The sequence below is a fragment of the Agelaius tricolor genome, unplaced genomic scaffold (assembly GCF_023055355.1).
Source record: "Agelaius tricolor isolate 1412-34295 unplaced genomic scaffold, bAgeTri1.0.p SCAF_1, whole genome shotgun sequence".
Lineage (NCBI taxonomy): Eukaryota > Metazoa > Chordata > Aves > Passeriformes > Icteridae > Agelaius > Agelaius tricolor.
The window spans coordinates 87124738-87140110 of NW_027269261.1; the positions used below are offsets into that span (position 1 = coordinate 87124738).

The following is a 15373-nucleotide window of genomic DNA, read 5'->3' on the forward strand; positions in this document are numbered from 1 at the left end:
TTTCTGAGCAGGGTTTACACAGAGCCAAGACTTTTTCTGCTTTTCATATGTCACACTGGTGAGGAAGTTGGGGGTGAGTGGGAGATTAGAAGGAGACACAGCAGGAACAGGTGACTGCAGCTAATCCAAAGAATACCCCACAGCATACGGCATCAGGCTCAGTATATAAATGGGGAGAAAAAGGGAAAACGGAGAAGTTCAGACTGATGATATTTGTCATCTGCTCTTCTGGAGATGACTGAACACCTGTTGTCCTTGGGAAGCAGTGAATAAATTCCTTGGTTTGCTTTGCTTGTCTGCACAGATTTTGCTTTTCTTACTAAACTGTCTTTATCTCAATCCAGGAGTATTATCACTTTTTGCCTTCTGATTCTCTCCCTGATCCTGCTGGTGGGAATGGGCAAGCAGCAGTGTGAGGCTTGGTTGCGGGCTCTGGTTAGACCATTAAGAAATTCAGCATTTTAAAAAGTGTTTCATGAAAGCTCTACACAGTTTTATACTTCATATTCACCAAAACAATTATTAAACTAAGCAAAGTTTCAAAGGAAAAATATGTCAAGAAAATTAATTACATTGGCTGATCATGGTTTATCTGCTTTAGTATTAAGCATCCTAAATTTTAAACAATCATTTTGGCATGCAGTATTTAGAGTTTAAAATATAAATTAATTTTATTTGCTTTGTGTTGAAAGTATTAGTTGTATGGCAACATTTTGATTCACAGTTGAACAATGGAACCCTCCGAGAATCTGAATTTTTCTATTTGTGAATACGTGCCTGGTTTTTTTCAGTATTTCACTAAAAACTGATACAGAGATGTAAATTGTGGCTTTTAATAACAATAAAATAATTTTTTTGAAGTGTGGATCTTGCTGAAATTGAAGGGAGGTAGTACAATGACAAGCTTAATTAGTTCTGCAAAATAATAGATTAACTTTTGTGGACTTTAGACCTGCTATCTGAAGAGCTTGACCCTTACCATCACAGCTGGGTAATGCATGATTCCACTGATGGTTTCTTTCACATATGAGTGGTTCTTCATCACTCAGTGTATATCCTGGGTCACAGCTGAAGGTTACTGTGGAGCGGATATTAAAGTTGTTACCATGGCGATGGCCATTCACAGGAATTCCTGGGTCAAGGCAAGAATCTGATTCCAGAGTAACACCTGAAACACACAGATTTAATTTTGGTTTTTTCACCTTTTTTTCAGATAGTAAAGAGAAAAAAAAAGACCCAAACAAAACACAAAACAAGGAAGACAGGAGAAAGAAAGAGCCTCCAAAAATCCTAGTTAGCATTGCCTGAGAACCAAAACGGGATATATAACCTTTTTTATAGCTGTTGTCTGACTTACAAAATGGTTTTCTAATTTTAAGTTTCATAGAATAGGAAAGTCCAAATGAAATAGAAGAAGACTTGCGCTTCAAGGTATTTTGTCAACCAATTAAAAACACCAAAACAATAAAACTACTGGACATCTGAAACTATAGGAAGATACTACAGTTTAAAGTATGAATAAAGATTTTGCAAGTATAAAAGTCATATTTGATTATTTCATCTATTCAGTTTCTGATACTGCAAGACAATTTTCCTCTGCATAGTTATGATCATTTGGTACAACAAGAAGCATTGTCAAAAAACTGTAATTGAAGAGGTCACAAACTGCTGAATTCTTACAGATATTTTCCTATGCATGAAAAAAAAAGAAAGACAAATAATATAGCTTTCACAATTTTATAACTCTTATCTGACAGAAAGAGTCTCTGGTAATTATGTCTTCTAGAGACATTAAATAGTTTTTGGCAAATAAACCTGGAGCTATCCACTGAAAAAAACTCCCTGAAATTATCAAATGAAGGCTCATTAACTGAACATTATACATTGTGCTTCTAGTGATAGCAAATGATTGTGGAATTTAATAATATAATGAACAATAATGTAGGCACATGAGGGAAACAAATAGAGACTCGCTATTGGGATGACAGGAATTTCTTTTATTTTCTGTTACTATGTGTGGTGAATTGACCTTGTCTGGCTGCCAGTCCCCAACTCAGCTGCTCTCTCATTATCCCCTTCAACAATACAGGGGGAGAGAACAAGGTAGAAAAAAAACATGAAGAAATTCAAGGGCTGAGACAAAGACAAGAAGATCACTTAATAATTACCATCACAGTCAAACTAGACTCAATTTGAGAAGAAATTATTTAATTTATTGCAAATTAAAAATAGTCTAGAATGGTGAGAAACAAAATCAAAAAGTAAAATACCCCATCACCCTCACCCTTGTGTTGGGCTTGCATGGACAAGTCTAAGTTAGCAGACAGGGGTGGCTACAGGAGTGGCTTCTGGGATGAGCTGCCATAAACTTGCCACATGTCCAACAGAACCAATGTCATCTGGCATCAGGATGGGCCTGCTGCTGGCAAAGGCTGAACACCTCAGAGATGGTGGTAGAGCCTCTGGGATAACGCAGTTAAGTAGTAAAGTTAAGTAGTAGTTAAGTTAAGTAGTAGTTAAGAAGGACACAAAAGTTGCTGCAGAAAAACAGCAGCCATAGAGAAGAGTGAGAATGTGAAAGCAAGAATTCTGAGAGACTGGGGTCAATGAAGAAGAAAAGGGAGGAGGTTCTCAAGGTTTGGAAGCCCCTGCAACACGTGCTGGAGATCGTGGTGAAGCAGCTGTCCTACTGCAGCCCATGAAGGCTCACAGTGGATCACAGATGCACCTGCAGTCTGTGCAAGACTCCACTCTGGAGTAGATGGATGCTCAAAGGAGCTGTGATATTATGGGAAGTCCACACTGGAACAGGCTCCTGGCAGGATCTGTGGCCTGGTGGAGACAGGAGCCCATTTTAGAACAGCTTTGCTGGCAGGATTTGTGACACTGTGGGAGACCTATACTGGAGCACTCTGTTCCTGAAAGATTGCACCCCATGCCAGAGCCATTCATTAAGAGCTCTAGATAATGGGAAGAATTCAAATTTTAAATATTGATGGAAGGCTGTCTCCTGGGGGAGAAACCCAATGCTGGAGGAGGAGTAGAGTCTGAGGGATCCTTCCACCAAGGAGGAAGGGGCAGCAACGATAATGTATGATAAACTGATCACTTCATGCCCTGTCCCCCTGCACCTCTCAGCAGGAGGAGATAGATAAAACTGATAGTGGAGTTCAGCCAAAGAAGAACAGAGGGGTAGAGGGAAGGTGTTTCTAAGATTTGGGAACCTGGGATCTAGCAAGATTACTCCACCACAACTGCCTTCTTCACAGGCATTTCCTAGTTTCTTAGCCCTCCAAAGGTGCTGTGCATCTCTAACTGATGCAGAGATGTAGAAGAAGGTGCTGGTCCTCTCAGCTGCTTGTGCATCTCTAACTGTTTCTGTGGAAGCTGTACTCTCAATTTACTGCTCCTACCTTGCCCTGTTTATCCAGGAGTCCCATATAGCCTTAGGAACAAAGTAGGAGGAGTTCAAAACTAAGGAAAAAAATTGATTTATGAGGGCATAAAGTGAAGGGTTCAGAACTATAGGTATGAGTGTTGGAATCAGGACTATAAATAAAAATATCATAGAGAATGACTCTAGCTTTCACAGAAAAATATTCTCTGTACCTTCCAGCTCTTTTTATATCTCACTTAGAATTCAGATTTGAAACCTTATGATCCAGTTTTCATGAGGTAACTCTGACATACTTAAATTCTAGAATAAGTTCCTCTAGACCTGACTGCATATTCTTAATGCAAATGTACTGTGTTAGCTAACAGTGCATTTTCAGATTCCCTTCACCTGGATAAAACTGCTGAATAAAGGCTAAAAGAAACCATTTAAGTCTATAATATTCTGCATTGTAAGTGCCCTTAATTTCATCTAGATGAAATTTTAACTTTGATGCACATTAGGTTTCTTCAGATAAATCATGCCTCATATTTTGAAATATGTTAGTGTAGATGAAGGTCCCCAGCAGCACTCTTAAAATTCCTTCCTCTTAGGGCAGCCTACCACCCCTGTCTGAACACATCAGCTGCTTTGGCATTCTGAATCACACACAACAGGTAAACTCATCAGGTTCTTTTTGAAATGATAATTCAAACTTACATTGACTCCATTGTTTCACATTTTTGCACGACCAAAACCTATAGAAAATTTATCAGCTTCCAACTTCCTGACTGAAGTAGTAGTGTTAAATAAATAAAATCAGCTCAGACAACATAGTGTCATTCCCAGGGAAAAATATTCAGTATGTAAGTTTCAGCAATCATGAACATAGCTGAAAATAAATATTTTTTCTTTGCTTCCTTGCCTGAAGATTTGATTATTTTTCTTAATAGGAGATAACCTAAAGTTAAATAATGGGTAATTCTTTGATATGAGAAATATGGCACAATTCTGGCACAACAGTGATAAATGTAGTTGGAAAATAATTGCAAAGAGTTGATTGAGAAGGAGTACAGGCAGTAGATCAAACTCTAGGACAGGCTGCAATTATTAGCTACCTGGGACTGTGACACCATTATCAGGCTTTACCCCCTGCCTGCCAAGTCATACTTCTTCTAAAAAAGTACAAACCTTTCCATGACTCCTTATGTGTCATATTTTCCATGTTAGCAATATTCTAGTCTTTTTTAAACTGTGTCACAAACTGGACACAATAGTCTCCCTGGTCATCAAATGAAGTGAAATAATTCTTGAGCATATCCTAGATAAAAGAAAAACAATTGTATTTTCTGAAATTGTCTTTTGGTTTTTTAGATGGTCATGGAAGATTCAACTTTTTGCAATACTACTATATTTTTCTCTAGATTATGTAGGTTCTGAGTGATCTCCAAATCTTTTTTTATTGTATTTCTATTTTGTATTTGTGCATGTTACTTCTCCTTCCCCATTTAGGTTTAGCATGTTTCTTTATAGAATCAAATTGCTTTTGTTTTACACTCTTTCTTCAGTTTATCTAGCTTGTTTTGAATTCCAACCTTCTCAATCATAGTGCTTAATATAATTGTAGGTTGGAATCATCCTCAAATTGTAACTGTTCTTATATTGTCATCAAAATCTTTTTTTTCTTTTCTTTTTTTTCACAGCATCATAGAAATCACATAACAATTTAGGCTGGAAGGAACCTCTGGGGTCATGTAGTCCAACCCCCCTGCTAAAGCAAGGTCACCTAAAGCTGGTTGCACAGGTAGATCCATTCCTGGATGTATTTTTAGTATCTCCAAGGATGGAGATTCCACAGCCTTTCTGAGAAACTTTTTCCAGTGCCTACTGTACCTCATTGTACATTTATTGTACTGCAATAATTTCATCCACATTAAATGTCTATATTATTCTCTGAAAGAGTTCTAAAAGCCTTATGAATGGCAGCACAGAACTATTCCCTCCCCTTTCCATTTCCAAATCTACAAAAGCAGTGAACCTGTCAAGAAAGAAATTAAGTTGGTTTGACATAATCTGTTTTATCAAATACAAGTAATTTATTTCTTATCATTATGTTTATCAGTTTTAAACTAGTATCTTTCAAGAGCAAAGATAAAACTAATGTCCTTCTGGTCCAAATATCTTCCTTTTCTTTTCCTCTCCATCCTTGCTTGGAAAAGTGTGTGCCCTTCTGAATTTTTTTAAACTTCCTTACAGATTTGAATTTTCAGACATAATTTTCAGTGGAGTGGTCCTTCCACTTTGCCTCTCAGTATAGCACAGGGAATTTCAACAGTCTCTGATGAATAAAATATATTTAAATATTTCAATATTGTGTAGTACCCTCTCTCCATATGCTGTACTCTTACCTTGAAAATGTTCACTTAATTATCTTAAGTATATGGTAAAAATTATTTTCTGTAAAAGTTGCAAAACAGGAACAAAATGTTTAGTCCTGCCTGTGACAGCTGATTTTTGGTGAAACTTTTTTTGAGTAATTTTTTTCCCGTATTTGAATATATTTATAGATATTTTTGTTACAGTCTCTCTGTTTTTTAGGCTTGGAATTTAATATGTACTTTAGAAGTGTGTGTTTATCCTAAGAGATCTGTGTAATTCTCTGATTGCTATCTATAGCAATATTTGAATATATCTAGTATCTACATTATTACCTCTAGAATTACATCATTAAAAGAGATTTTTAAATAGAAACCTTCCTCTAAAATTAAAAAACAAAATTAAAAAAAAGAAACAAAACAAACCCAAAAACCCCCAAAATGAAACAAAACCAAGGGAAAGCAATAACAAAACAAACAAAACCAAACCAAACCAAGCCAAAACCACCAAAAAACAAATAATAGTTTTCTGTTGTACTTTTCATAAATTTCTCTTATAAATGACTTTAAGAATTCATTTGTAAGGACTCAAGGACATTCACCTACCAATCTGCCGAATTTGGTGGTTTAGATTTTTGCAAACCTTTAATTTAATCACCATGTTGCTCCATTCCTTCACTTCTTACCAATCATAAACTCTATTATTTTATGGTCACTTTCCCAAAATCTCCCTTTCCTATTTAGCCTCTGTATGGATTCTTAGCCATAGTAAAATGGACTGCTGAAACAAAAAAATGTTCCCCAACATTTCAAATCTTTTTCCATTGACTGTATCCTGCTGAATAAAATTGTATGAATCCTTTCCTCATATCCAGAGTATTCAAAGAACTATCTTTTTCATCAAATAAAAAACTGTTAAGTATTTTGATGCTATGTTATCACAGCTAAAATTGATTGTGGGCTGTCTGACTGGTTTCAACACTTTGTCAAACCCATGAAGATTGCATATTTCTGAGCCTAAAAAGTTATTTTCTGAAGCCTAATCTAAACAAATACCTCATTTCATCCATTATGAATAAAGGATTATGTCTATTTTTTAAGTTCTGATGATTTTCACTAAGAAAAATCAAAATATTGATTTTGTAGTTTTTTTTCAATTTTTGTAGCTTTTTTCAATTCCTCAATAAGGAATTTTTTTACTAAGATGGGTAATCTTTGATTTTTAAACAATTTTGCTGTCTGTGTAAGAGAATTTTAATTTTCAAATATATATAGATGTATAGTGTAATTTGACTGTCTCAATACATGACTAAAATATGATCTATTTTTCAGATAAATTTTAGGATAGAAGGAAATATTAGTCTACAAAAACCGCAGAATTGTAAGTAAAGCATTTGAATTGAAGAAATAATTGATCAATTTGCTTTGCAAAATATCATGTTCTCTTATATTAGGAAAGAAAAAAAATTCAGATTACTTTAATAAACAAAGGAACAATTTACATTACAGGAATCTGCAGGTAAAGTATTTCTATCTGTTTTCAGTTCAGAAAAAGACTAAGATTGCACAACCTACTTCACAGAATGAGGAATGAAAAGCCCCCTACAAAAACAAACAATCAATAAACCAACCAACCAACCAACTAAACAAACCCTACTCAAAATACATAACTAGGGAAGCTGAGAGATAGGGAAAATGTAATTGAGGCATGAAGCACACTTGCCAAAAGATTTTTAAAAAAACCTAATCTTATCAGTAGTTTTACTTAAGAAATATTTTAGGCACTTCATTATTTTTTCTTTGCTTAGATGCATAAGACTTAATCTACACTGTCTTGCATTAGGTATTTTGAAGTGTCATCAAAAGGCTGAATGACAGAAATTTAAGGAGAGGAATGAAGAAATTATGTTCACATCCTTCACAGTACCTTTAATGGGTTACATATTCATTAAAGCTATATTACACTCATATTTTAGCTTAATAGAATATTAGTGATATCTCAGGTTCAACTCAGTTTAGCTTATGGTGAACCTTCTATTTTAAACAGCTTAAGAGCCTTCTGCTTCACAGTGCAGTGATTTACTTTATCATCAAAGTTATGACTATAACTGGAAGATTTTTAAGATACTTCCAAATAAGACAGGTAGTTGAACTTCCAAAGAAAATATCCAGAAACTTTTCTTAAAACTCAAAATTGATTACCTTGTCTTCTACAAATGTAAGAAATGTGAAACAAATAGAAGTTCTGTTGTGATATCTTTAAAATGAGCAGCTTCTATAGTTAAACCTCCAAGCAAAATCAAAATACAATTTTAGTCTCCTGTGTTCCTGGCAGATTACCCAAGGCTTCAATTAATTCTTTCTACCTGTTTTTGCCCCTGGAAAACACTGACTTTATCTGCTTAGTGTCCCCATGTTACTAGTTAATGTGATGCCCTTCCCTCTGTGATGGAGAATTGCCAATACAGAGTAAAGGATCACAGAAATGCTGCAGGAGCACCTGATGCTGTCTAGCTCAATAAGATAGACTCTGCAGAAAATTTCACCTGTGTTACATGAACATATAGAACACAAGGCAAAATGGAGGCAATTTTAGCTCCAATTGTGTGAAACCCAATGTGAGGAAAAAGACAATATGAACAGTGAGGCTGTGATTAACTTAAGAAGTCTTGTGGAGCAAATGCTCTGACATGGGTGTGAAGTGTTCAGCAAGCTTTCACTGCACAACTTTTTTTTTTTAATATTTGGACAAGCCTCAATGTGCCTATAAAATATAACTGGTCACTATTCCAGATTCAATATTACAGCAGATTTACAGCAATCAGTTTAGTTTCCAAATAAGAACAACTGATAAAAGTGATGTTACTAGGTTGGTACAATTGCACTAAACACATAAGCTCTCTTCAGTAAATAATTAAGTGAATGGTTGTACTATCATATAAAGACTAGTGTGACTTCAGACCATTTAATACATGTCATTTTATGCACTTAATTGAAAAGAAAATGCTATTATGATGATTCTTTAGTTTGCGCGGAGATATTATTATTATTTTATTTGCATTTTTGCATTTTGGAACCATTATAGATAAGGTCTCCCAGTCTGTTCAGCCCAGAGAAAAAGGAAAAAAAACAGAGAAAAAGAGAGGAAGTGAGAGAGAAGATAGGGGACACCCAAATAATATATGTTTACCCACAAGAGAAAGTTTCTAAAATTTTGCATATGATTAAACAACTAGGTCTGTAAGGACTCTGAATAAGATAAAAGAACTCATGAAGAAAAATTTCCAAAATGAATACTTCCAGAATTATCTGTCAGTACAACATAGAGTAAACATAATTTGTTCTTACACAAATATAACTACTGAATTTTATTTGTTCCCATTTGTTTGCTCATTTTCTAATTAAAGGAACTTTTTCAAGATTAAATAAAAATTTATTTGAGAAATACCAGACTTACTCTCATAGTGAATTAGGAAACCAACACTGGAACGACTGTTGTCCGTAGTGAACAGCAGATACATATAATTTCCAGTACTAATAAGGAACTGGGGTGCTTGTGTTCCATGGTATTCTCCAATTAATGGTGATGAATTTGCTGGCCCATCTCTGACTTCCAAAGTGTCATAATTAACTTCAGTCTGGAATCTGAAAGGGAATATGCAAGTCAGCTGGTGGATGGATGAGTGGTGTTATTTTCTTCAACTGATAGAAATGCAACCCACTTGTAACTGACCAAGAATACCACACATAAAAAAAATTACATAGCTATAAATCCATCCATGTACTATTAAGAATAAAATTAAAGAAGGTTTCATGAATCATTTTCCTTGCTTTTTTTGCAGTATTGTAAAAAATTTTTAAGGGATTCAGTATACTTCAGATCAGCCATATGACTGGCATTCAGAAAGACATTTAGTGGGTACAAAAATGCAGATTGTCTCAAACAGAATTGCAGTATGAAGATCCAAGAAATTTTTTGCCCTCAGGTTAAGAAATATTTGTACATCCTAGCAACATCTTCAATAACACTTCATTATTTCATCTCAATAATTTCATTATCTGATATTTCCTATTTGGCAAAAGCTGTTTTATAGATCGTCAAGTGTTTATTTATTTTTTTTTTTTTAATCCAAACCTTTTATTCTAACATCACTTGTTACTTTACTTTTAAGTAATCATTTCTGTCCTATGAAATAAAGCAGTAAAAAATACTAGATTTAAATCAAGCCTTTATTTTGAAATTTGTTACTGATATAATAAGCATGACTTCTTAGTTTATTTTAGTGTGTCAAAAATAAAAACCCAACTGGAATGGAAAGAAAGGAGACTAATGAGGGTTGATTTACAAGAAAAAATAACTTTAAAATCAACAGCAGAGTCAATGTGTCTGCCAATCATTAAACCACATCACATTTCTCCAGTTCATATGGATATCTATGTCATCTAGTACTTGTTCTTAAATCAAACAGCACAAACCTGCTCTTTCTCAAGATGAACTTGAACTGGCACTTTTAACATCAGATGCCTTTCAAGATAGTTTGTGGTTATATTAGATTCTGATATGCTATAGCATCTAAAACATGCACATATAAATTTTCCTGTCAATGAAGTTTGTGCTATTCTACAGATATTTACACTGCTCTAAATATATTTGCATGCATTCTTATTTTCATCTTTCAGCAATGCATATGTTTTGAGGTTTTTCTCTTCTATTCCCATAAGTCTTGTTAGTTCAACTTCTGAGAGCAGCAGAAATCCCTACACAATACAATACATTTTCAAAGTGAACACCCTTAGCTGTCTTGCCAATATGGGACACATGTAGTGGTCTAGAGATAAGAAGCTCTATTCTTGTAATTTAGGAAAAGTGCAAAATATTAAATACTTGAGAAATGAGAAATACATGTTACATTCCTTCAAAGTGTAAATAAACTTTATACTTCATTATGAAATTATGACAGAATGACCAAGCTCCCATCCCATTACATTTTCCAGAACAAATAGCATTGCTCTTGTAAAAATATTCTTACAGACACATCAATAAAAGTAAGAACAAGCTCAGTTTTAGCCAGTATTTAATATTCTTTCTAGTTGTTCTCTCATGGTTCCCTGAAAACAAAAGCACAGCCATAAGTCAGAAAGCTTTTGCTTTGCTATCAGAGCTAATGACTGCTCAGAAACTGACTTAGGCACTTTGTATCATTCCTTCCTCTTCACACAGAAAACTCTAGATTTATGGTACTTTATTATGATAAGCTGGATAAAATCCAGATGATTGCTTTTACTGCTATCTATCCACTCTGACAGTGGAATACAGGGCTTGCAGGTTTGCTAATACATTAAGCATTTTCAGGACCCATTTCTGCAATGAAATCAGCTCGAATGGAATGGCCTACATCCACACTATTAGATACATCCTTTAGATTCTCAAAGAAGGAGATACTATTCAAATTTCCTCTTATGAATGGTTGCTTGCCCACAGTAACTCCTGGCTCTGTTTGATAATTATTTGGGAGAATGCTAGTTGACAAACTCAAGAAGCGTGTTGGACACTATTTCAACAATTTAGTGGCATAAACACATGAGATTTTGTTCCTGGAAAGGCTCACTGAGTACTTAATTTACCCAAACAGACTGTTACAGAGGGCATCACTAAAGTACTTGACAGTTTTTCAGTACCCTTCCATAATTTCAGAGATTATATATTGATTTATCCTGCAGCAGAATGATGAAAACAGACAGATACAGCTAGGCTGCTTTAAATACTTTATTTGTACTCATAATGAATAGAGTCAAGATTAGTAATTTAATAGTTCAATTATTTTGACAGTTATGTTTGTGAGGCAAACTAATTAGGAATAAAGTGCTCTCAGCCAGCAATTGCAGTTTTCTTAGCAGGGCAGTATGACAACAATGGATGGCAAACCCTTGCTGGAGACAGAAACCAGAAAATAACTCTTAACAGCAAGTGCTACTCTGACAATGATCTTTATTTCCAGTAGATTCCTGTTCATGTCAAACTCAAATGTGACTCTATAATTCATTCATCTGATTTTGAGGGTTTAAGGGAATAAATTGTCTTTTGAATTGGTCTGGTTTTGTTGCTGGTTTTTATTTTTAGTCTTTGCACTTTCCCAAAAGTGATAAATCAAGACAATTTGTTATTGGAAGTCCTTCATCACTACTGGAAGTACCTAATTAATGGTTACATTTTGGGGTTTTAGTTTATTTTAATGTTTATTAGCTTACTCTTATTAGTAAGAGGTAGGATGTCCTCCAAATGTACACAGATAATTTTAAAAAGACTTAAAGGATGTTGTGCTATACTATTCTTCATACAGTTAGGTTGGTTTTGGATACAAAGGTTAGCTGTATAAATTATCAAACTATTTTTTAACAATATTCAAAGTACCAAAGATCTTCAGGTCAGCCATTATTCTTCTACCCCTTTCCTCATGACTTGACTCAATTAGATTTTATTTTTCTGTTACCCTTCCAGGCATTAGGCACAATTTGAAATGCAAAATGTGCCAATGTAATATAATCATAGGGTCATGCAGTCACTTGCTGCCACTTCTGGAAAGTTTCTAAGGACTCTGGAAAGGCACATTTGTCTAGAAACATTAAAGCTTCATTAGCTCAAGAGTGAGATAATTTTTTTATCATTATTAATATCACATTTGTACAAAGCTTCATTCTGTTAGGTATGTCTTTGTAGCAAGTCATATAGTGAAGTATAAAAGGGTTCCATTTTCCCCAAACTAGGCCATATACTTGACAAAAATATTTTATTTGTTGATTAATTGACAAAGTCAACTACTGATTTGTAATTTGCTATATCAGATGGCAAAGTCAGTTTTTCTTGTAAGCAATAAAAAAGGTTTTCCATGGAATTTTTAAACTGGGTAATAAAACATTCATGTTGACAAAAGAAAATAATTTTATTGCAATAGCAAGGTTTTACTATTATTAACAAGCATAACACTTTAAATAAAAATTATAATGTGATGTAGTAAAGTTAGACAATTTTCTAAACCTTCCAGAAAAGCTCCATAAATCTCCAAAGCAAACATGGAAAGTTTTTTTTTCCTTTGTCTACCAAAACCAGCATGCAGAATGGTAATACTGCTTTGCAATTGAAACAATTAGGGAATAGCAACGGAATTCATTTGCTATTAATGCTGAGATAATGTTGAAGTAGATTATTGTGTATCTGCTGTACTTCAAAAATTATATGTGATCAGAATTCTCCATTTTATAAACTCCAAGTTCTTGTTTAATGTCATTGCAGTTCAATTTGTACACAAAACTCCAGAATTCTGCAATGGAAAATGCATGTGCATCTGTCTAAAATTCAGCAAATTGAGTTCTTAAACTGCACCACATGTCACAGAAGCCTATGTTTCTCATTATTTTCTCAGAAATATTGTCATCACACTGTTAAGGTCATGTGCATTCAAATATCTACAACTTCAGGCAATGCATTTCCTTTTATAAAACTTAAATGTTCTATCTTATAACTTAAACTGCTAACCTCAGGCTTCTGAACATTAATAAAAAAAAAAGATTGCAAATAAATATAAACCTATACATACTATGAAGTCTTTAATGAGATAAAAAAGTCAGCATCTTAAATTTCTGAAACTTCCCACTGAGTACAATTGAAGCAAACAACACATTAGAAAGCTTTAATTGCCTACTTGTAGGAATAGTATTGTGACTGTTGCAATGAGGTTCCTTTTTGTGGTTTGAGTTCTTAACATGTATACTTATTCTTCAATACTAAAACAAGCGTTTATGCTCAGACCTTACTTCTTGTTTAACTTTATGATACTTACTTGTCAAAAGTGATCTTAATGGAATTTCCTGGTCTTGCTTCAATCACCCATTCACAATTAAGTGAGTCCTTGTAATATCCTGGCCAACCTGGTGGCAAGATAACACCACTCGATGCTGTCAAATGTCCACCACATGGTGCTGAAAGAAAAAAAAACCATGTATATTTGTAACATACAAATTTTTTCTAATATATTATATTCAAAGAAATGGCAAAAAATCAAACTAAAATGCATATAACTATGTTTAATATAGTTTTAATATTTTAACACAGCACTTTGATTTCTTCAGACATAAGGCCTTCAATGTGTCTTATCAAGAATTATTACTCTCTTATTATATATTTTAACACACAGAGCATGGCACTTGGGTCTGCCAGCCTTCCTTCTGTTGAAAAGCACAGTATCATATTAAAAAATTATACTGTCTCATCACATTTAAATCCAGTAGGATTCCACATTGACATGGAAACATCAGACAAATTGTTCCAAGTAATTATTACCGCTGTTCTGTGCCACCTTTTTGAGCAATCACTGAGCTAAGTGGAACTGGCAGTTGTAAATATTCCATTGGATCATAGAATGGTTTAAGTTGAAGGGGATGTCTGGAAATCATCTAGTCCATTTCCTGCTCAAAACAACAGACTGCACAGAACCATGTCCAGTCAGGATCATGCCTTTCCTCCAAAGTCAGACACTCCCCAGACCTTCTGGACATGTTTGATCACTCTCACAGCGCAAGGTTTTTCTCATCTTTAAACAGAAATCCATGTATTTCAGTTTCTGTTAATTGCCTCTTGTCAGGTCCTTTTGCACCACTGAGGAGAGTCTAGCTCCACCTTCTTTAAACCATCCTATCAGTTACTGTACATATAGACAATATCCCTCTTGAGTCCTGAGTATTTTCTTTTCCAGTTGAGACAAGCACAGTTCTTTCAACCTCTTCTTGGATGACAGATGGTCCAAGTCCTTACTTATCTTTGTGACCCTTCACAGGACTCACTGCAGTTATGTCCACATTTCTCTTGTACTGTGTATCCCACGAGTGCACACAGTGCTCCCAACACAGTCTCACTGTGCTGAATAGATGGGAAAGATCTGTCATTTATTTTCAGCCCATTTTTCCTGCCTCTCTCGTCCCTCTGAACAGCAGCACAAACATCTGGAACACCAGCTACTCCCCCCAGTTTTACATCATCTTCAGACTTGCTCAGAGTCCATTCTGCCTTAGCATTCAGTTCAGTACTAAAGGTTTTAAACAGTATTGGATAGGGGATTGACCCCTGGGTTATACCTCTATCAATTAACCTCCAGGTGTGACACTGCCTACAATTCTATGAGCCAAATAGTTCAGTGCATTTCCAGTCCACTTCACTGTTCACTTCTCTAGTCCCTACTTCATCAGTTTGTCATTGAGAATTTTTCATGATACAGTGCCAAACACGTTACTAAAACTGAATATCCATTACTCTCCCCTCATCCATCAGACAGTTCATCCTAACACAGAAGGCTATTAGGGTGGTCAGGCATGATTTTCTTCTTCATAAATCCATGTTGATTACTCCCAGTCACCATAGTTTTCTTCATTTTGTCCTATTTTTGGCTTGGACAGAGTTAATGTTCTCGCAGTAGCCTTGAGGGAGCAGAGTTTGGAGCTATGTGGGCACACCTGGGTGGTTATTCTATACACTCACAGCATCTCTGTGGGTCAGAAGTCAGGAACTTCACTTGCAAGAAGAAGAGAATGTGAATATGACATGGGGTGGAGGAAAAACTTGAGCAGGAGGATC

The 15373-nt window shown here is 34.9% G+C and overlaps 1 protein-coding gene across 2 annotated transcripts in view; it reads right to left on the reverse strand.

Annotated features, from left to right (window-relative positions):
• The window catches only part of CSMD1 (CUB and Sushi multiple domains 1), a 1073555-nt gene that overhangs the window by 232899 nt on the left and 825283 nt on the right, over nt 1-15373 (reverse strand). For both annotated transcript variants that reach the window (XM_071442193.1, XM_071442195.1), the window contains exons 16-18: nt 13587-13725; nt 9206-9393; nt 980-1168 (exon numbers count right to left, since the gene is read on the reverse strand). In XM_071442193.1, coding sequence (XP_071298294.1) covers nt 980-1168; nt 9206-9393; nt 13587-13725 — 516 coding nt within the window. The remainder of the gene's footprint in view (nt 1-979; nt 1169-9205; nt 9394-13586; nt 13726-15373) is intronic.